Source organism: Pristiophorus japonicus, chromosome 3 (assembly GCF_044704955.1).
Source record: "Pristiophorus japonicus isolate sPriJap1 chromosome 3, sPriJap1.hap1, whole genome shotgun sequence".
NCBI lineage: Eukaryota > Metazoa > Chordata > Chondrichthyes > Pristiophoridae > Pristiophorus > Pristiophorus japonicus.
The window spans coordinates 107,345,702-107,367,842 of NC_091979.1; the positions used below are offsets into that span (position 1 = coordinate 107,345,702).

At 44.6% G+C, this 22,141-nt stretch overlaps 1 protein-coding gene and 1 long non-coding RNA gene across 4 annotated transcripts in view; one reads left to right on the forward strand and one right to left on the reverse strand.

Moving 5' to 3' along the window:
• The window catches only part of kalrna (kalirin RhoGEF kinase a), a 989,478-nt gene that overhangs the window by 949,001 nt on the left and 18,336 nt on the right, over positions 1 to 22,141 (forward strand). Inside the window, exons 53-58 of the mRNA XM_070875649.1 lie at positions 3,160 to 3,187; positions 3,350 to 3,512; positions 7,326 to 7,447; positions 16,245 to 16,376; positions 18,399 to 18,566; positions 20,431 to 20,509. Of these exons, the coding sequence (XP_070731750.1) occupies positions 3,160 to 3,187; positions 3,350 to 3,512; positions 7,326 to 7,447; positions 16,245 to 16,376; positions 18,399 to 18,566; positions 20,431 to 20,509 (692 nt within the window). The remainder of the gene's footprint in view (positions 1 to 3,159; positions 3,188 to 3,349; positions 3,513 to 7,325; positions 7,448 to 16,244; positions 16,377 to 18,398; positions 18,567 to 20,430; positions 20,510 to 22,141) is intronic.
• Positions 540 to 21,556, reverse strand: LOC139259820 (uncharacterized). Of its 3 annotated transcripts, none has more exons than XR_011592661.1 (3): positions 21,157 to 21,556; positions 16,236 to 16,355; positions 540 to 2,399 (listed from the first exon to the last, which is right to left on the reverse strand). It is a non-coding gene; the product is annotated as an uncharacterized lncRNA (long non-coding RNA). The 3 variants fall into 3 exon arrangements; XR_011592660.1 differs by having other exon boundaries at positions 21,153 to 21,556; XR_011592659.1 differs by lacking the exon at positions 21,157 to 21,556 and having other exon boundaries at positions 16,236 to 18,746.

The following is a 22,141-nucleotide window of genomic DNA, read 5'->3' on the forward strand; positions in this document are numbered from 1 at the left end:
AGAACACATTGCCTCGTGGAGTCATTACTAGAACATCTAAGGACACAACAGTAAGGAGATAGGATTTTTAAATCATTTTTATTAAAATTATAGTCTAAGATATTAAAATAATTTTACGGAGTTACATTGTAAAGTTTTTCTTCTGTTGTTCCTTCTAGTGAAGGTTTTGAATTATACAGGGGAGTAGGAAACTTTAAAGAAAAATCTGAAAACTGGCATACGAGTGAGCGAATCCCTGCTGAAATTCATCCCCAAGTCACACGAGGTTGCTCTTGCCAACCTTTCAGTACACATCATTGGCAGAAGTGTGGAAACGGGTTCCTGCCTTCCATTATGGATGATGTGTGACAGGGAGACCCAAGATAGAAAGAGGGAGGTGGTCTGAGCCAGGTCAGCTATTGATGTCACTACACATTCATAGAACAGCACAACGGCAGTAATTTATTTTAATCGCACTGCATAACATTCTAAATAGTTAAATTATTATTTATAAATGAGGAATGCTAAGAAAAAGAAGATAGAAAACACTCAAACCAATATTTTATCCACAATGTGGCCTTCATTTTATTGCAAATCTAGCTATGGTTAAAAGGAATGGAAAAGAGAGTGCAATGTCTACAGAACAATGATACGTGAAACACCATCCTTCCAAAGGACAATGATATCTGAATTACTGGATCCTTGGGGAATGATCTGCACCTGAATGGATACACCCAAGGTGGCTGCTTGGGGAAAAGAGGCAACCTCTGATCATGTGGTTCATAACTCCAATCAGGAACCTATGCACAGATGCTGAGGAGTGCTATAATCAGAGTGATGCATCCACCAGAGCTCTAATTGAGCAAATTGTTAGCATCTTGATACAGAGGTTGCACTGCTGGATATATTTGGATGCATCCTGCAATGTAACCCTGAAAGAGTACCCAGATTTGTGGTGGTAAGCTGTATGGTGCATAACTTCACCATGCATAGGGAACAACACTTGGAACCACCTGAGGAGGAAGAACTGGAGGAGCAAGAGTGGAGGATAATCAAGAAGCCAAGAATGAAGAGAGCCAGCAATACTGTCAGCTGCCAGATCTCTATGGCAGCAAATAATAGACAGATTGTTTTGCTGAGTTATCCCTCCCCCACCATGCACCAACAATCCTTCATATCATCACACTAGTGCTTGCACCCACCAGTTGAATGCCCTCAAATTGTACATACTTGGGTTTGCCATCAGTAGCCATGTTGCAACCGGCAACAATGCAAAGAAATTTCACATCAACAATGTGGTTCATAACGATTAATTTAAGGGTTGAATACGGTGAAGTTTGAATTGACTTTAGTGCTCATTTGCCTAGTCTGGTGTTCCTACGTGGTGCTTCCCCAGTGCCTGTGTCATGGGAGATAGAAGAGTGTTGGACCTTCACTGAGGGCACTTGAGATGGCCATGGCGGCCGGCCTCGAGGAGCTTTGGCTGTAGAGGGCCGGGCTGCAGATTTTGTCGGGATAGTCGGGCCCAGCTGGCTATCTGGGACCAGCATGGGTACTGTTTGAGAGGCTGGCAGGGGAGCAGGCATGCTCTTCTTCTTAGGAAATCCCTTGGGGTCAAGGATGACTTGTTTCCATACTAAAAATGAGTTCTCATGTGGCTGATGAGCCCTATGCAGGACAGTCCCTGTCACAGGTGGGGCAGACAGTGGTTGAAGGAACAGGTGGGTGGAGTGCTTGGGTTGCTGTGGGCTCCTTCCGCTGTTTGTGCTTGGCTTCAGCTTGCTCTCAGCGTAGAGACTCAAGGTGTTCGGCGCCTTCCCGGAAGCTTTTCCTCCACTTTGTGTGGTCTTGGGCCAGGGATTCCCAGGTGTCGGTGGGGATGTTGCACTTTTTCAAGGAGGTTTTGAGGGTGTCCTTGAAGCATTTTCTCTGCCCACCTGGGGCTCGCTTGCCGTGTCGGAGCTCGGAGTAGAGCGCTTGTCTTGGGAGTCTCGTGTCGGGCATGGCTCGCCTAATGGAGTTGATCGAGGGTGGTTGATGCTTCGATGCTGGGGATGTTGGCCTGGGCGAGGACACTGACGTTGGTGCGCCTATCCTGCCAATGGATTTGCAGGATCTTGCAGAGGCAGCGTTGCTGGTACTTCTCCGGTGCTTTGAGGTCTCTACTGTACATAGTCCATGTCTCTGAGGCATAAAGGAGGGCGATATCACTACTGCTCTGTAGACCATGAGCTTGGTGCCGGGTTTGAGATCCTGGTCTTCAAACACTCACTTCCTCAGGCAACCAAAGGCTGCACTGGCACACTGGAGGCGGTGTTGAACTTCATCATCGACGTCTGCCCTTGTTGGCATGTTGTCATCCTGATGAATACTCTTCTCCGCTCTCCATGCTGGCTCCCTGGTATTTTGTGCAGCTTGTCCTGCAAGAAGAATGGAAGTGTGTTAGTATATGGCCTGGTGAGTGAACATGTGTCTAGAACAGTGTTGCTTGTGCATGAAAGATAGCACAGGTCTGAGGAAGTGAGGGAAATAAAAGGCAGGAAACTGTCGGCGTGACCTGTGGGAGCAGGTAAATCTTGGGGAGAGGGGAAGCCTGGGGTAAGGGAGGCCCAAGGTTTCCTTGTGGGTCCCGGAGGAGCATTACTGCTCCTTCTGCCTTACAAGGAAACAGAAAAAATTAATAAAAACTTACTTTACTGGGCCTCTTCTAGCCCCGGCTGCAGTTGCCAGCACTTTTAGCCTTGCAGAGAAGCCACCGCTGCTCCCCGCTCAGGCCTCAGGTTAAAATGGGAGATTGTGCTCCAATGACTTTGTCGGTCTCCAACATGCATGTTTAAAGAGGACCTCGTCAGCTTGGGGCGGGTGTCCTTGGCAGCCAGCCAGATTAGGTTGGGTAAACCCTCACTTCATTTTAATTCCCCCTCCCAACTGGTTTCCACCAGGCAGGATGAGTTAAAATTGAGCTGAATGTGTCGCACCATAGAACGCAGTGTTTTTAAGATAATTGAAAATTATGTCTTGTTTGATATCAGTTTTGTAATATTTGAAATTTTTATATTTAGATGTCTAACTAAAATACCCTTGCCATGCCAACAATCTATTCATTTAATTTGAGTGAAAAATCTTTAGAAAGAATTACATATAAAGTTACTGACTGACTACAATTTTTTTTTTCCGCAGTTGCTAAATCCAAATTTTATTCATGAAGGTAAATTTATCTTTTATTACAACCCTAATGCTGAAGTTGCAGTTCTCATGCACTAATATAATTCACAATAACTGTGGATGATTTGTGAATGATTTGTACGCTGTATATGATTTATGTCATAGACTTTCCTTTCACTGACATCAATGTTTTCCTTTCACACAGTGGCACCTGAATTTCTCATCCCCGTGGCCGATTTGACGTGTGCTATTGGTGAGACGGTCATATTGCGCTGTAAAGTGTGTGGGAGACCAAAACCTACTGTTAGCTGGAAAGGACCAGATCAAGATGTTCTGGTCAATGACAGTCACTACACACTATCATTCAGGTAACCTCATCAGCTAGATCTCCAGTGAATGTAGCAGAATTTCAGAACCAAAAGAATTTTTCCATGCAGAAAGTGAATGTGGATCTGCTGAAGAGGCTCCCATCTTCTCTCAATAGCCAAAGCCTCTATAAATGATAAAACCTTCAGAAAAGAAATCTATAGCAAGTAAAACTGACTTTATTAAGAATATTTAGAAAAGCAAGTCCCAGACAAGCTCCAAATTGCACCAAAGCCACATTCCATTTGGGTTTCTCTAATCCCATAAATGCTATTGGAATGGACATGGATGATGGCAGTGGGGCCGAAATTCAGGGTCTCAGAGAGACCCATCAATGCCCATTTGCGGCGGCCATGCCTAAAAATCGAATGGCCACCGTTCTGGGATCAACAGGCCGACCCAATCTAAATTCAGATCAAGGATTTTTCAGCCTGGGCCCCATCCCGCCCAAGTAGATGCACCGCCAAATTAAAATAAAATAAATATTTACCTATCCATTTTCAGGTCCATCCGTCGATCTCCTGCTGTGCGGAGTCCCCGGCAAGTTTTTCTGCCGGTTCACCCTTTGAAGACTGTGTGCGGCCAGCAGTGCGGCCGCCCTTAAAGGGGAGGGCCCACTGCTGCGCCTAAATGCAAAAATTCTTGCCGGCCGACTTACCGATCAGCTGGCAAAATAAATACTGCCCCCGGGTTCGGCCAGGCCGCTAACGGGCAGCCTGGCACCCTCTCTTGGGTGCCAGGATGCTGGCTCAGCCGAAACCCTCCCTGGTGGCCCAGTGACCAAAGTTTAAAAAATGATAGAATCTCTCCTGTTTAACAGAGGGGAGAGAAGGTGGTGACGCACACGTGCTGTGACGTCGCCATGTTGATTGACAGCGGCAAACAGCCCCAACGACCCATTTTCAGCCAGTCAGCCTGGCTTTGAGTCTAAGACCTGCCCCCATTATGATCCATTTCATGTAGGACTTTGAAAAAAATTCAAAATCCTGAAAATGGATCTACTCACCGCACCAAGAGTTCCAGCGGTGAGTAACAGCTAAAAACTCATAGGTGTGCCAGCTTTCTGCTGCACCTGAATTTCAGCCCTAGTGTCTCTTAGGGCACCAACACATATGAACTGTGCCACCATTCCCCTCTAATGTCTGCACAAGTTCCAGAAAGCATGCAGACCCAGCTGGCCCATGCAGTAGCAGATATACTAGAGCCTGTCGTAAATCTACCTTTGGACCTTGCATGGGCCACCATAAGTTTCAATGCGATCACCTCTCATTCTTCTGAACTCCAATGTGTATCGACCCAACCCACTCAACCTATCCTCATAAGTCAACCCCCTCATCTTCGGTCTGATTGAAACTTATAAGATAATGAGGGGGCACAACAAGGTGGAAGCAGAGAGGATATTTCCACTCTTGGGGGAAACTAAGATTAGGGGATATAGTCTGAGAATAAGGGGCCGCCCATTTAAAACTGTGTTGAGGAGAAATTTCTTCTCTCAGAGGGTTGTAAATCTATGGATTTCTCTGCCCCAGAGAGCCATGGAGGCTGGGTTATTGAATATATTTAAGGCGGAGATAGACAGATTTTTGAGGGAGTAAAGGATTATGGGGAGTGGGCAGGGAAGTGGAGCTGAGTCCGTGATCAGATCAGCCATGATCTTATTAAATGGCGGAGCAGGCTCGAGAGGCCAAATGGCCTACTCCTGCTTCTATTTCTTATGTTCTTATGTTCATCGGCTTTTTATGCTGATATCAACTTTCCAACCAATGTGTCAGCTTGTTAGCATTTTACAAGAAATATTCCAGGTATCGGTTGACACTGTCAACCTCCAATCAGGAAGGTGGGAATGGAACCTGTCAGAACTACACATGTTGAAAGGCAAGACTGTAACGAGACAATCCTAAGTCCCATTGTTTATTGTGCACATACTTGAGGAGAATTAAAATTAAAATGAGCTTCTGATTTTTCAGAGTCTGCTACAGATTTGCTCATTTAATGTTTGTCCTCAAAGAAGTTATATATAAACACATAAGCTGCTAAAAATGCAGTTTCTAAACATTTTCTTTTCTTCCAAATGAACTTTCTGGGGCACCCCTGACTGTTGTCTTATGTGACGGTTCATTTTCTTCAACATTGGTTGCAGCTGGGTTTTTTTTAGCTAAGTTGGACGTCCCTGATATGAATACATACTTATTTTATAGAATTGCCAAGATTTGGGAATAAAACAGGGAGTGGGCTAAAATAATAATGCATTTAATGAATTAAAATCAAAATTATACTGAGAATCATGCTGAGAATTACCGTAGGCTCCAAAATGGCAATAAATGCAACAGATCAGGCTCTGGGAGGTGGGGCATATTGCCATAGAAACATTTTCTAATTCCATTGACATTAAATCTCCCTTCAGGAATTTCTAAATCGCCAGTGCTTCTAATTGTGCTTCTGTGCGCTGCAATAAAAGTGAGGAATGATCAGTATACCTGCAGTGTAAATTAAGCCAAGTCTGTGTCGTACTGCAGTCTCAACCTAATTCCAAGTCTTCACATGTCCGGTCCTTATTCAGAGCTGATAGAATTGTCCCAATTAATTCCAGAAGCCTTGATCTAGGGTGCTTTTTAGATTATCTCTGGAAGCAGTCATTGTTGCCACTCTAAATGACAACTGGCTTAAAGCCTCTTTATGACATCTGGAGGCTGCATTGATCTTCTGGACTGCGACAAATACCTCAAATATGTGCACAATAGACAAGTGCCTCATGCAGGCCATACCTCCTGCATTGTATTATGCAGCTGGGTTGTGGAATCCTCCAAGGTTCCACCATCTGCACCACAGAGGAAGAGAATGTATTCGCCACATGCACATGATATCAGTGCTTTCGAATCAGAGATCTTTTAAAGACAGTGCCCCTGAAATCTTGGTCCTTAGGCTCCTCAGCCAATGGCCCTCCTAATCTTTAAAATGTTGAGAAACATAGATAATACAGAAGCAAACAAGTTCAGTCTGATTTTAACACTCGGCTAGTTTTTGACAGGTGAGCAGCATTCTGAATTAGAAATTTACCCACTGCTCCAGAATTGAGACCTGGGGTATTTTAACTTCAGGACTTATTTATCGGCTGACTCACCACCTGTTCTGGTGGGAAGTTGTGGAAATTCACACGGCCAAGAGGCCGCCCACCAACAGCAGGCAGGATTGGCCAAGGACAGCAATCGAAAATCACCATCAGTCGGCTCCCAGTGGCTCTATGGTGGATAATTAAACTCGGCGATTTTAACTGCCTACTCAGCCAGTTAAAATTTGTTTTAATTTAGACGTTGAGCATAGAAACTGTCTACTTATCTCAAATGAAGCCCAAACAAACCTATTTACCCCCCTCCCCCAGCTCAACTAATCAGGTTGAATAATACAGATTGGGGTTACAACAGTGACTACACTCCAAAAAAGTACTTCATTGGAACTTCAAAAGTCCAATGGTCGTGAAAGGCGCTATATAAATCCAAGTCTTTCTTTCTTTTATTAAATCACATGAAGAGTCACAATAAATACACAGAGGTTTATCTTTCTGGGAATTTAAGTGTATATTCATTTTTTTCAAGAAATTAAGTAAAACTGTGTTGAGTCATAATAGGACATTTGTACATGGTCTATGGACAAAATGGGCTGGGTGATCTGAATGGCCTCATTTTCTTTTAATTGAAATTTGTGGGTATGACATTCATCAGTTGGGGACAACATTGATAGCATTTATTGAATTGTTTGTAGAAATTATTCAGCTTTCCTTTCATTAAAAGAATGCAATTGTGTTTTCATTTCTCTAGTGATTCTGGAGAGGTTATGCTTAAAATCTGCAATATCATGCCTCAAGACAGTGGAATATACAGCTGTCTGGCAGTGAATGAAATAGGATCAACATCATCTTCAGCTACAATCAAAGTGCAGGGTAAGTCAGTCTTTTCGAATCAGTTTCTGTAACTAACTCATTGAAGAACATTTTCCCCTTCAAATCTTTCCCTATTTTTGAGCCTCCTGTGTCTCGCTATTGGCCTTTATTTGGGATATTAACAACAATAACAAGTATTTATATAGCACCTTTAACGTCCCAAGGCGCTTCACAGGAGAATTATGCGATAAAAATGTGACGAGTTACATAAGTAGAAATTAGGGCAGGTGACCAAAAGCTTGCACAAAGAGGTATGTTTTAAGGAGCGTCTTGAAGGAGGAGAGAGAGGCGAAGAGGTTTAGGCAGGGAGTTCCAGAGCTTGGGGCCTAGGCAACAGAAGGCACGGCCACCAATGGTTGAGCAATTATAATCAGGGATGCTCAAGCGGGTAGAATTAGAGGAGCGCAGACATCTCAAGGGGTTGTGGGGCTGGAGGAGATTACAGAGATAGGGAGGGGCGAGGCCATGGAGGGATTTGAAAATAAGGATGAGAATTTTGAAATCGAGGTGTTGCTTAACCAGAAGCCAATGTAGGTCAGCGAGCACAGGGGTGATGGGTGAGCGGGACTTGTTGCGAGTTAGGACACTGGCAAATGAGTTTTGGATCATGTCTAGTTTATGTAGGGTAGAATGTGGAAGGTCAGCCAGGAGTGCATTGGAATAGTCAAGTCTAGAGGTAGCAAAAGCATGGATGAGGGCTTCAGCAGTGGATGAGCTGAGGCATGGGCAGAGATAGGCGATGTTAAGGAGCTGGAAATAGGCGGTCTTAATTATGCTGCGGATATGTCATTTCAGGGTCATATATGACACCAAGGGTGCGAACAATCTGGTTCAGCCTCAGACAGAAGTTGGGGAGAGGGATGGAGTCAGTAGCTAGGGAACGGAGTTTATGGCGGGGACCGAAAACAATGGCTTCGGTCTTCCCAATATTCAGTTGGAGAAATTTTCTGCTCATCCAGACTGGATATCGGACAAGCAGTCTCACAATTTAGAGACTGTGGAGGGGTCGAGAGAAGTGGTAGTGAGGTAGAGCTGGGTGTCATCAGCATACATGTTGAAACTGACACTGTGTTTTCAGATGATGTTGCCAAGGGAAACACGTAGACGAGAAATAGTAGAGGGCCAAGGATAGATCCTTGGGGGACACCAGAGGTAACGATGCAAGGGTGGGAAGAGAAGCCGTTGCAGGTGATTCTCTGGCTACGATTAGAAAGGTAAGAATGGAAACAGGCAAGTCCCACCCAGCTGGACGACGGTGGAGAAGGATAGAGTGGTCAACTGTGTCAAAGGCTGCAGACAAGTCAAGAAGGACGAGGAGGAATAGTTTACCTTTGTCACAGTCACAAAGGATGTCATTTGTGACTTTGATGAGAGCCATTTCGGTACTGTGGTAGGTGTGGAAACCGGATTGGAGGGATTCAAACATGGAATTGCAGATTTGGAAGGTGACACGTTCAAGGACTTTGGAGAGGAAAGGGAGATTGGAGACGGGACAGTAATTTGCAAGGACAGAGGGATTGAGAGTTGTTTTTTTGAGGAGAGGGGTAATGATGGCAGATTTGAGGGAGAGGGGGACAGTACCTGAGGAGAGAGAACCGTTAACAATGTCAGCTAACATGGAGCAAGAAAAGGAAGTTGGGTGGTCAGCAGTTTGGTGGGAATAGGGTCAAAGGAGCAGGAAGTGGGTCTCGTGGACAGGATGAGCTCAGAAAGGCCATATGGGGAGATTGGAGTGAAACTGGAGAAAGATGTGAGGTCAGGGCTAGGGCAGAGGGCTTCCTTAGAGGAAGTTTGCTCCGGTGGGCTAGGGAGTGACAGGGAAGAGGCAGAGGTGGCCGAATGGATGGTCTCAATCTTAAAGACAAAGAAGTCTATGAGCTCCTCACACTTATTGTCAGAGATGAGGGTGGAGACTGGGAAGAGGAGTTTAAAAAGACGGTTAGCAGTTGAGAATAGAAGCCGGGGTTTATCTTTACATTCCAAAATGATTCTGGAATAGTGAGCAGTTTTGGCAGACAAGAGCAGGACCCGATAATGCTTTATGTGGTTCAACCAGATCTGGCGGTGTAAGTAGATATGTTCTGATATTTGGCCAGTTGACAGTTAAATAACCATTTTACAGTAGAAAATGTCAGCAGCTTAGACCCAACTTGCATTTGGGAACAACGACTGGGAAAGGAGGCTGAATTGGATTCAGTTTTAAATCTGTAATTACAAAGGGGTGAGGCAAGCACCATATTAAAAAATGAACCAATTGCTTTTTTTCCAAGTTTGTGCAGTACAGGAACACTTGTAATTTACCAACCACATTTTAGTCACGGCACTGAAAAGAATAGCGAAGAGAAGGTTTCCATTATCATGGTGTATTCTACTCTACGAGATGCACTAATCATTTTTGCTGATACTGAGTTGGAACTAAAAAAATCACTTAAGCCTACTGGAACAAGAAGCAACCTTTTTAACCCGCCCCGCCACCCCACCCCCCCTCATCCGATGGTAATTATAGTGACTTACCGGGATGCATTTTTCCCCCTGTTCGGTTTTCAAAATGACCATCAAACTTTTACATGCTTCTCATTTCATATTGTGAGCAGAATCATATTACCCTTGCATCATTGCTCAAAGGTGTTGCTTTAACAGTGCTTCGCACAAACATAATATAGGATTATAATTCCTTTTCACTTCCCATTAATGGTGCTGCTGAAATTTGATTCCAACCTGCTGTGGAATGGAGGGGAGGCAGACAAATTGTTAATAATGCAGTGCAGTAAATGCTGGCAATTATGTTTTTAAAGCCAAAATAAGTATTTTAGGTTGAGCATCCAGGTATTGTGCAAAGTGAGAAATGGTTGTTCTGTTGTCACGTGTAATGCAGCTGGCCATTGCAAACAGCAACTCATTAAATTTTACTAAAAGCTCTTGATTCCCTCATCCTTTCCTCAAACACTGAAACGAATTTCCATTCCAGCAAGCACTTCACTTTTAGTTGTGATTTACTGCTCTGTATCTGCTCTGATGATTGTGTATACAATAACTCAATAGACTGAATACTGTAAACTCCGAACAGGTACAAACCTGGCTCTACTTTATTAGGGCCCAAAGTCATTACATTACAAGATGGCTGACCTTTTAGACCTGGGCCGTACACACATGCGCACAGCCCAATGACCTCCGACAGCGGTGCCACCTGGTGGCTAGTAAACCGTCACCGAGAGCATGCAGAAATCAAGCGCAGGCAGTGGAAGGAGCGTGCAGCAAACCAGGCTCCCTGCCCACCCTTTCCCTCAACGACTATCTGTCCCATCTGTGACAGAGACTGTGGTTCTCATATTGGACTGTACAGCCACCTAAGAACTCATGCTAAGAGTGGAAGCAAGTCTTCCTCGATTCCAAGGGACTGCCTATGATGATGGATGATGAGTAAACCCAAGCATACATACATGACAATATCCCCCTTTAAGATATTAGTAACGATATTTTTACAAATTGAGACAGTTCGGGGCTTTCCGCTCCCGAGTTGAACGTTTTAGTTCAACTCCAGCCTTGGGCGAGCGTTCTGAGTCTGTTATTACTGGGGGCTGGGTAGCCGATCTGATGGGAGTGGCAATGACCACGTCAGGGATTGAAAGTTCAGATTCATTGACCATGTCAGTGATTGAAAGTCCAGATTCATTGATGACAGAGGGTAGGTTGGTTGGTCACTGACTGTGTCTTCCTCAGACTGTTCCGGTTCATCCGTGTGCCGCAGCTTTATCTGATCAACATGTTTCCTGCATGTCTGCCCATTCTTGAGCTTAACGGTAAACACTCTGTTACCCTCCTTGGCCACAACAGTACCAGCGATCCATTTGGGACCTTGACCATAATTCAGTACATACACAGGATCATTGGTAGAAATGTCGTGTGACACAGTAGCATGATCATGATACCCTTGCTGACTTTGACATCTGTATTCGACACGATTATTCAAGTCAGGGTGGACAAGAGAGAGCCCGGTCTTGAGACCTCTCTTCATCAATAGTTCAGCAAGAGAGACCCCGGTAAGCATATGGGGTTTTGTCCTGTAACTAAGCAATATGCGTGACAAGCAAGTTTGCAATGAACGTTGAGTTACACGTTTCACACTCTGCTTGATGGTTTGGACCGCATGCTCTGCTTGTTCATTGGATGCGGGTTTGAATGGTGCTGACCTCACATGTTCGATACCATTGAGTTTCATGAACTCTTGAAACTCCATACTGGTGAAGCAAGATCCGTTGTTGCTTACAACAATGTCAGGCAGACCATGCGTAGCAAACATGACATGAAGGCTCTCAATGATAGTTGTGGATGTGCTGGATGACATGATTGTACATTCTATGCACTTGGAATAAGCATCTACCACAACTAAGAACATCTTTCCCAGGAAGGGACCTGCAAAGTCGAGGTGGATCCTGGACCATGGTTTAGATGGCCACGACCACAGACTCAGCGGCGATTCCACTGGTGCTTTGCTCAGCTGCATGCAAGTGTTGCACTGATGCACACATGATTCCAGATCAGAGTCAATTCCAGGCCACCATACATGAGACCTAGCAGTGGCTTTCATCATGACAATATCGGGATGCGTGCTATGTAGATCATGCACAAATTTCTCTCTGCCTTTCTTAAGCATAACAACATGATTACCCCACAGTATACAATCTGATTAAATGGATAGTTTGGCTTTGCGATGGATGTAAGGTTTGGTCTCCTCACACATTTGCTTGGGTATGGCAGACCAATCACCACTAAGGACACAACGTTTCACAACTGATAATATCGGGTCCTGGCTGATCCAGGTCTTAACTTGTTGGGCCGTGACAGGGGTTCCTTCACTTTCAAAAGCATCCATGACTAACTGTAGGTCGGCCGGTTGTGGCGTTTCCACCTTTGGTGTGGGCAACGGCAGACGGCTCAATGCATCGGCACAATTCTCAGTACCAGGTCTATGGCGAATGACATAATCATAGGCAGATAATGTCAGTGCCCACCTCTGGATGTGGGGTGATGCATTGGTATTGATACCTTTGTTTTCCGAAAAAAATGAAATGAGTGGTTTGTGATCTGTTTCCAGTTCAAACCGAAGACCAAACAGGTACTGATGCATCTTTTTAACCCCCTACACACAGGCTAGTGCTTCTTTCTGTACCATGCTATAGACTCTTTCTGCCTTTGCCAAACTTATTGAAGCATATGCAACAGGTTGTAATTTGCCCGATTCATTAGCTTGTTAGAGCACGCAACCAACTCCATATGACGCAGCATCACAGGCCAATACTAGATGTTTACATGGATCATAATGTACCAGCAGCTTGTTAGAGCAAAGCAGATTCATAGCTTTCTCAAAAGCTCTATCTTGAGATGCACCCCAGACCCAGTTGCCGTCTTTTCTTAGCAACATGTGCAGTGGCTCTAATAAGGTGCTCAATCTATGTAAGAAATGACTGAAGTCATTGAGTAAACCAAGGAAAGAATGCAGCTCCGTCACATCTGAGGCTTGGGTGCATTTTTGATGGCCTTGGTTTTTGAGTCCGTAGACCTGATACCGCCAGCAACAATTTTCCTCCCCAGGAATTCGACTTCCAGTGCCATGAAGACGCACTTCGAGCATTTCAGTCTGAGTCCCACTTTGTCCAGACGATGTAGAACCTCTTCCAGGTTGTTCAGATGTTTGGCGGAGTCACCACCTGTGACCAGTATGTCATCTTGGAACACAACGGTTCTGGGGACAGACTTCTGTAGACTCTCCATGTTCCTCTGAAATATGGCTACAGCCGAGCTAATTCCAAAAGGGCACTTGATGTAGATTAACAGTCCTTTATGAGTGTTGATGCACGTAAGTTTCTTCGATGTGTCAACCAGCTCCTGTGTCATGTAGGCCGACATCAGATACAGTTTTGTGAACGACTTCCCCCCCGACTAGCGTTGCCAACAGATCATCAGCCTTCGGTAATGGGTATTGATCATGTTTCGAAACTCGGTTGATCGTAACCTTGTAGTCTCCACAATTCCTGACAGTGCCATCACTTTTCAACATGGGAACAATGGGGCTGGCCCATTCATTAAATTCGACCGGTGATATGATCCCTTCATGCTGGAGTCTCACCAGTTCGATTTTGACCTTCTCCCTCATCATGTACAGAATTGCCCGAGCTTTATGATGGATGGGTCTTGCATCCGAGTCCACATGGATCTGCACCTTGGCTCCCGTGAAATTGCCGATGCCTGATTCAAACAGCGAGGGGAACTTGCTCAGGACTTGAGCACATGGAGTATGCTCCTCCGATGACAACACTTTGATCTCGTTCCAGTTACATTTGATTTTTTCTAACCAGTTCCCGCCAAACAGCGTTGTACCATTGCCTGGAACAATCCATAACGGTAAATCGTGAACCGCACCATCATACGACACCTTGATTACTGCACTGCCAGTCACCATTATGAGTTCTTTAATGTACGTACGCAACTTAGCATTGACTGGACTCCACTTAGGCCTCACAGCCTTAGTATCCCACAGCCTGTCGAATGTATATAGATGACCTGGAATATATATAGATGACCTGGAAGAGGGGACAGAGTGTAGTGTAACAAAATTTGCAGATGACATAAAGATTAATGGGAAAGCGGGTTATGTAGAGGACACAGAGAGGCTGCAAAGAGATTTAGATAGGTTAAGCGAATGGGCTAAGGTTTGGCAGATGGAATACAATGTCGGAAAGTGTGAGGTCATCCATCTTGGGGGAAAAAAACAGTAAAAGGGAATATTATTTGAATGGGGAGAAATTACAACATGCTGTAGTGCAGAGGGACCTGGGGGTCCTTGTGCATGAATCCCAAAAAGTTAGTTTGCAGGTGCAGCAGGTAATCAGGAAGCCGAATGGAATGTTGGCCTTCATTGCGAGAGGGATGGAGTACAAAAGCAGGGAGGTCCTTCTGCAACTGTATAGGGTATTGGTGAGGCCGCACCTGGAGTACTGCGTGCAGTTTTGGTCACCTTACCTAAGGAAGGATATACTAGCTTTGGAGTGGGTACAGAGACGATTCACTAGGCTGATTCCGGAGATGAGGGGGTTACCTTATGATGATAGATTGAGTAGACTGGGTTTTTACTCGTTGGAGTTTAGAAGGATGAGGGGTGATCTTATAGAAACATTTAAAATAATGAAAGGGATAGACAAGATAGAGGCAGAGAGGTTGTTTCCACTGGTCGGGGAGACTAGAACTAGGGGCACAGCCTCAAAATACGGGCGAGCCAATTTAAAACCGAGTTGAGAAGGAATTTCTTCTCCCAGAGGGTTGTGAATCTGTGGAATTCTCTGCCCAAGGAAGCAGTTGAGGCTAGCTCATTGAATGTATTCAAGTCACAGATAGATAGATTTTTAACCATTAAGGGTTACGGGAGGGTAAGTGGAGCTGAGTCCACGGCCAGATCAGCCATGATCTTGTTGAATGGCGGAGCAGGCTCGAGGGGCTAGATGGCCTACTCCTGTTCCTAATTCTTATGTTCTTATGTTCTTATGTTCTTATGTATGTCCTCTGGCTCATTATTGATTGACTCGCACCCGTGTCCAATTCCATCAATACCGGCACACCATTAAGTTTTACATTAATCATTATCGGTTGGCTCTTTGTTAGGAACGAATACAGTCCATATACTTCCTCTTCTGGTATCTCGGATTGCATATCCGGATCCGCACTAGACTGGTCATCATCCTCCACGTTGTGTGTCGCAGCATGCTTGCTCAGTTACAGACACATGCGCTGGAGATGCACCACTCTCGAACAGCCTTTACAAATATTTTGTTTAAACCGACACTGATGATGCCGATGATTTCCCCCACAATGCCAACACGTGATATCGGATTCATTCCCGTTGACGGACTTTGAGCAGCCACAGGTTTCGCGTACGCAGTCAGGTAGGCCCTGCCATATGCAGCTCTGCCAAACAATGATACTATCTTGATACTATACTTGCCAAGTTCCATTTTTCAATGATATCTGCTTTAAGCTTTTGTCCATCATCATGCATGATTGGGCAATTGTAATGGCCTTGCTCAAATCCAGCGCCTCCACCGGCAGTAGCTACGCAGGATCACCTCGTGGTTGATGCCGATTACAAAGAAGTCCCACAGCATGTCTGCCAACACAATTTCGAACTTACACGGTCCGGCTAGACGTCTTAGGTCGGCAACGAATTCCGATAAATCCTGGCCCTCAGAACGAACGTGCGTATAGAATCGATATCTTGATATGATGATGCCTTCATCTGATTTGAGATGGTCACGTACTATAGCACACAATGTTTCATAGTCCTTGTCCGTTGGACTTAAGAGCGAGAGGAGATTCTTTGAGTCTATAGATTTTTGGACCGCAAACCGTGAGAAGGACTGCCCGGCGCCGAACTGCATCTGCCTCTTTCTCCATTTTGTTGGCCACGAAGTACTGGTTCAAGCGGGTTACAAAGTCTGCCCAATCCCTCCCTCCACAAATCGCTCCAGAATTCCAATTGTGCTCATTTTTGTATGAGAAGGTTCTTTTACCTCGTCGTAAATGTTGTGTATGCAATAACTCAATAGACTGAATACTATAAACTAACACAGGTACAAACCTGGCTCTACTTTATTAGGGCCCAAAGTGATTACATTACAAGATGACTGGCCTTTTATACCTGGGCCGCACACACGTGCGCACAGCCCAATGACCTCTGACAGTGGCGCCACCTGGTGGCTAGTAAACCCAAGCATACCTACATGACAATTGTTCTGACCTTTTTCAGGTGTTCCAGCAGCACCAGGCCGGCCTATAGCCCAGGAGAGAAGCAATAGCTCTGTTATTCTGAGATGGTTACCTCCAGCAAGTACAGGAAACTGCACCATTTCCAGTTACACTGTTGAATACAGGGAAGAAGGTAATCTATGAACAGAATACATTTTAACCAGAATACTGCATTTCAATAGCATTTTATGAAAAAAAATGATTGTATATGTGTTCTGCCCCTAGTTCTTCCCTCTCAGCCATGATAAGTGAAGAAATATCTGATCTATCAATGTCAATTTACAAGCTATCCGCCACATTTTAAGTAATTTTAAAAGGATATTGCATTTAAGAGGAAGCTAGATAAGCACACGCGAGAGAAAGGAATAGAAGGATATGCCGATGGGGTTAGATGAAATCGGGTGGGCAGAGGCTCTTCTGGAGTATATGGCTTCACCCCTTTATGGACTTGCCGATTCCTATCTCATACTTAAGCTCCATTTGCCCCAGTTCATTCCCCAGAACTAGATCCAGCACTGCTTCCTTCCATGTTGGGTGGGAAGCACACTGATCAAGAGAGTTCTATGATACGCATTTTATGAATTCCTCCCCCTCTTTGCCCTTTTCACTGTTACTATCCCAGTCTATATTAGGATAGTGAAGTCCCCCATTAACACTACTCTGTATTTCTTGCATCTCTCTATAATTTGCCTGCAAATTTGCTCCTCTATCTCCTTCCTACTATTTAGTGGCCTTTAGTATACTGTGTAACAGCTCCTCTATTGTTCCTTAATTCTAACCAAATAGACTCTGGGGGAGAAATTCGGTCATGCCTGAATTGGGGCGGTGTCCCGGGCCCAACAGTAAATAGTTTGTGTCTGGCATCGCAAAATTCATCAGCTGAGCCCGGAGTTTGGAGCGGGGTGCTAAGGGAGGCGTTGCACGCCTCTTTTAGAGCGCTAGGCCGACTGAGCAAGGGAAAATCCTGTGCTAAACAGCCGGCCATGGAGCGCCATAACAGAGGCCTGGGGAGGGGGGGGGTGTGGGGGAGGCGGGGGGAACCTGAAAAAAACCCACCAAAAACATTCCCAATCCATAGCTCATGCCACCACAACATATATTACCATTTTTTAAAATAAAAAAACAATTACACTTACCTGAGGTTGGCATTACTTACCTGAATGCGGCTGCTACAGCTTGAAACGCCAGCTTTCACAGGCGTTCCCACCAGGGCGCACGACAAAGCGCGAAGGGTCGGGCGGCAACCAAAAATTGAGCTGGTGTCGCAACCAGTGGCGTTGCACACCAGCTTGCCACTTCCAGGTTGTACTGCTCTATAACCCGGCAATACCGGCACTGAATGTCCCGGCGGGGTGCTGAAAGCTGGCCGGCCAGGTGCAAGTGCTTTCCGTCGCCATTGCCGCCCCTCCGGGGTGCTAAGAGGGGCGGCAGAAAACATAAAATCCAGCCCTCTGTCTTTGGCCCCTCTACATCATCCCTCTTATAGAGTTTATTTGATCAATACTGCCTCTTATTTTCTTTCGTGCACTGTCACTTTAACTGGCTGCATGGCCCATTTACATTTTTGTGCATGCACGGTTTCACCTGTATAAAAGCCAGAGAGTGGCCTGCATGGGACTTCCAGACCACTGCACAGCTGCTGAACTTAGCAGGAATGTTGACTGTCACCTCCCCCTGTTTTTTCCTTCCCTGTCATTCCTGAATACCTTGTAGCTAGGAATATTAAATTCCCAATTCTTTCCTTCTTTGAATCAGGTCTCTGTTGTCACTATATCATTGTCCCATGTGGCGACTTACAGGTTTTATCTACCATTTGTTCAAATACTGACAATATAATGCGTTTCATTGCATTTTGAACAACATGCAGCCTTAATGAGCTAATGATGCAAATAAGAATTTATGTGTGACTATTCATAAACTGTATTGATGTAATGCAGAAGTTAAAATCTGTAGCTTTTTACTTTTTACATTTGGCAGTGGTTCTTCACAATTTCACAGTTTAGTCAGCTAAATGGTAAAATCCAGCAATGTACCTGCCATGTTAGCTTAGATGCCATGTGATTTTTTTTAAATTGAAAGTAATAATATAGTTGACAAAAGACAAGTACTTGCACTGAAATGGAAAAAAATAATATTGGAGTCCTTCAATGTTTAGGATCACTGGCATGGCAGCAATCAGTAGCATCCACTTTGGACACCTACCTTCTGATTGAGGACCTGATTCCAGGCTGTCAGTACCAGTTCCGAATCAGTGCAAGTAATCCCTGGGGAATCAGCTCACCAAGTGAGCCATCTGATTTTGTAACATTGTCTTGCAGCAATGGTAAGTGCAGTTGAGTTCTAATTACCCAAATGTGTAAGGAAATATTCACCGAGAGCAATTCTGAAAAATTAAATACTAATTTACTGAATATTAGAGAACTTTATCATTTATAGAAACATAGAAACATAGAAAATAGGTGCAGGAGTAGGCCATTTGGCCCTTCGAGCCTGCACCGCCATTCAATGAGTTCATGGCTGAACATGCAACTTCAGTACCCCATTCCTGCTTTCTCGCCATACCCCTTGATCCCCCTAGTAGTAAGGACCTCATCTAACTCCTTTTTGAATATATTTAGTGAATTGGCCTCAACAACTTTCTGTGGTAGAGAATTCCACAGGTTTACCACTCTCTGGGTGAAGAAGTTTCTCCTCATCTCGGTCCTAAATGGCTTACCACTTATCCTTAGACTGTGTCCCGTGGTTCTGGACTTCCCCAACATTGGGAACATTCTTCCTGCATCTAACCTGTCTAAACTCATCAGAATTTTAAACGTTTCTATGAGATCCCCTCTCATTCTTCTGAACTCCAGTGAATACAAGCCCAGTTGATCCAGTCTTTCTTGATATGTCAGTCCCGCCATCCCGGGAATCAGTCTGGTGAACCTTCGCTGCACTCCCTCAATAGCAAGAATGTCCTTTCTCAAGTTAGGAGACCAAAACTGTACACAATACTCCAGGTGTGGCCTCACCAAGGCCCTGTACAACTGTAGTAACACCTCCGTGCCCCTGTACTCAAATCTCCTCGCAATGAAGGCCAACATACCATTTGCTTTCTTAACCACCTGCTGTACCTGCATGCCAACCTTCAATGACTGATGTACCATGACACCCAGGTCTCGTTGCACCTCCCCTTTTCCTAATCTGTCACCATTCAGATAATAGTCTGCCTCACTGTTTTTACCACCAAAGTGGATAACCTCACATTTATCCACATTATACTTCATCTGCCATGCATTTGCCCACTCACCTAACCTATCCAAGTCACTCTGCAGCCTCATAGCATCCTCCTCGCAGCTCACACTGCCACCCAACTTAGTGTCATCCGCAAATTTGGAGATACTACATTTAATCCCCTCGTCTAAATCATTAATGTACAATGTAAACAGCTGGGGCCCCAGCACAGAACCTTGCGGTACCCCACTAGTCACTGCCTGCCATTCTGAATATATTTTTCTAAAATGTAAAGATTTGAAGTAAATAATATGCAGAACACCTGTCTGAAAAAATGCGAAAGATCACTTTTCTAGATATGACACTGAAATTTTGTAACCCATGAAGTATTACTGTTGATGGTCCAGTTACACAGTGGTTACAAGAGATTTGTTAATAAGTATGTGAGAACAACTCAGTCATACTGAACTGAACCTACACCTAGATTCTAGACAAATATGAGTCAAATTTCACCCACGAAGAATCATTATTGCTTCCTACTGCTCAGAAACAGAATGAAAACTCAACTCCAAGTGTCCATTTTGCTGCATTAAGATAAAATTAACCTTGTGTGATCTGAAATCAAGCAAAGGTTGGCAGAACTGAGATGAAAACAACTTGCCCACTTTCAGATAATTGTAAATTTCTGACCCTGATTTACAATCAACCTTTCTGTCCAAACAATAACTAACTCTGACTAATTCATATCAGCTAGTGGACCATCACAGCTATTGCTATAATTGCTCTCAGTGTCATTTATTGTTTGATTTATTATTAAGTCAACTGAATCAATTCTGACTCACAATTTTCTTCTTAGTATCTCATAATACTCCTGTGAAACGTTTTGGGATGTTTCATTATGTTAAAGGCACTATATAAATACAAGTTATTGTTGTAGGAGCTGCACCTCCTAATTTCTTTTGATCTCTACTCAGAATCTACAAGTGATGACTCAGGAATTCCATGGAAGGATAACTTTGAATCTGCTTACACGGAACTATTTGAAATTGGAAGGTAGTGTAAATCTGGATTACAAAGGTGATTTTAAAGATTTGGGAAGAAGGGTATTTTATACCCAGATCCCTTGACCAGTGCATTCTAGTTCACTAAAAGCTGCTGTCCAACTATGTTCCTATATTTATTGTCTGGCCCAAATTTGTCCTCTGTTTGGCAGAACCAGCTTTCTGGCTTGGGAGTCTAGAACCAGGGGTCACAGTCTCAGAATAAAGGGTTGGCCATTTAGGACTGAGATAAGAAGAAATGTCTGCACTCAAAGGGCTGTGAATCTTTGGAATTCAACCCCAGAAAGCTGTGGATGTTCAGGCATTGAGTATATTCAAGACAGAGATCGATAGATTTTTGATACTAAGGGAAACAAGCAATATGGGGATAGTGCAGGAAGGTGGGGTTGAGGTAGAAGATCAGCCATGATCTTATTGAATGGTGGAGCAGGCTCAAAGGGCCGCATGGCCTACTCCTCCTATTTCTTATGTTCTCATTTATGACTGATGCCAATCATGTTTTCCACAATTAAAATGTAAGTAAAACCAACTTGGTTTGATAACATTTCAACGGACTTGTATTAAATGAGAATATACTTTGGGACTCAGTGGGGCTGAAATTGCCTCTATCTAGGCGGCCACGGAACGGTAAAGACTCACTGCTTGGTCGGCACAAAGGGGCCGACATTTTTTAAATTGCCCTCGTGGATTTTCCCGGCGGAGAATGTCTCTGCTCCGCCTGTTTTCCCACCCCATTGGGCACGCGCCAACCTCTCACCGACCAGCAGTGACCCCCTTTCCGACCTCCATGGGAAATTGCCCCGTCCGGAATTGCCCTACAGTGCCACCGACGGTCGGTGCCACTGGCAGCTTTTCCCGGCGGGAACCTTCTTGCGGCTGGGCAGCGCATCTGTCCTTAAAGGAGAGGGCACACTGCCGCAGCCACCGTTTTATTTTACTTGTCAGCTGACTGCCAGGTCTCCCGACAATGGCGACTACCCTCTCCGGTGGCTCAGTGTTTGCCAGGAACGTGGCTGCAGAGTTCGCAGCGGCCCTCCCCTTTAACTGACCGGGTAGGATGTTGTGACGCACCAGCGCGGCGCTGATGAGTCAGAGCGACAGCCGCTCCAACCCGCCCGCACTTCCGCCCTGCTGATGATACCACTTCCTGCCCCACTACAAAAAAAAATTCAAAGAGCTGAATTTCTCCGGATTGTCCACCCCATGCATAGAACCCTTAAAAATTGGTAGCTGCGCCCCATTTTGGGCAGAGGGCAATTTCGGCCCCAATGTCTTTACGTGACAATTTTGTCATACTGTAAGTTTATGGGATGTTGAAGGGTTTCATAGATTTGTAAAACATTTGGGACCATTTGCAGAATGTGTTTCTTTTCATCCATGAATGAGTCCTGCAGAACTCTGTGCACTTGTTTGTAGTTTTTGAAAGTGTGTTTGATAAATGTTTGAAGAATATGCAGAGCTGACTACAGTTTGGGTAAAAAATATTTGGGGGTAAAGTGGATGGTTCTAAAGCTTGGTACGCTATGACAGTCTCTTAAATGGCAACTTTGTTTCAGCAGAAGGCATATTATGAAGCATTTAGTTCGATACATGTTTGATTTATTTATTATATTTCTCACTCTTC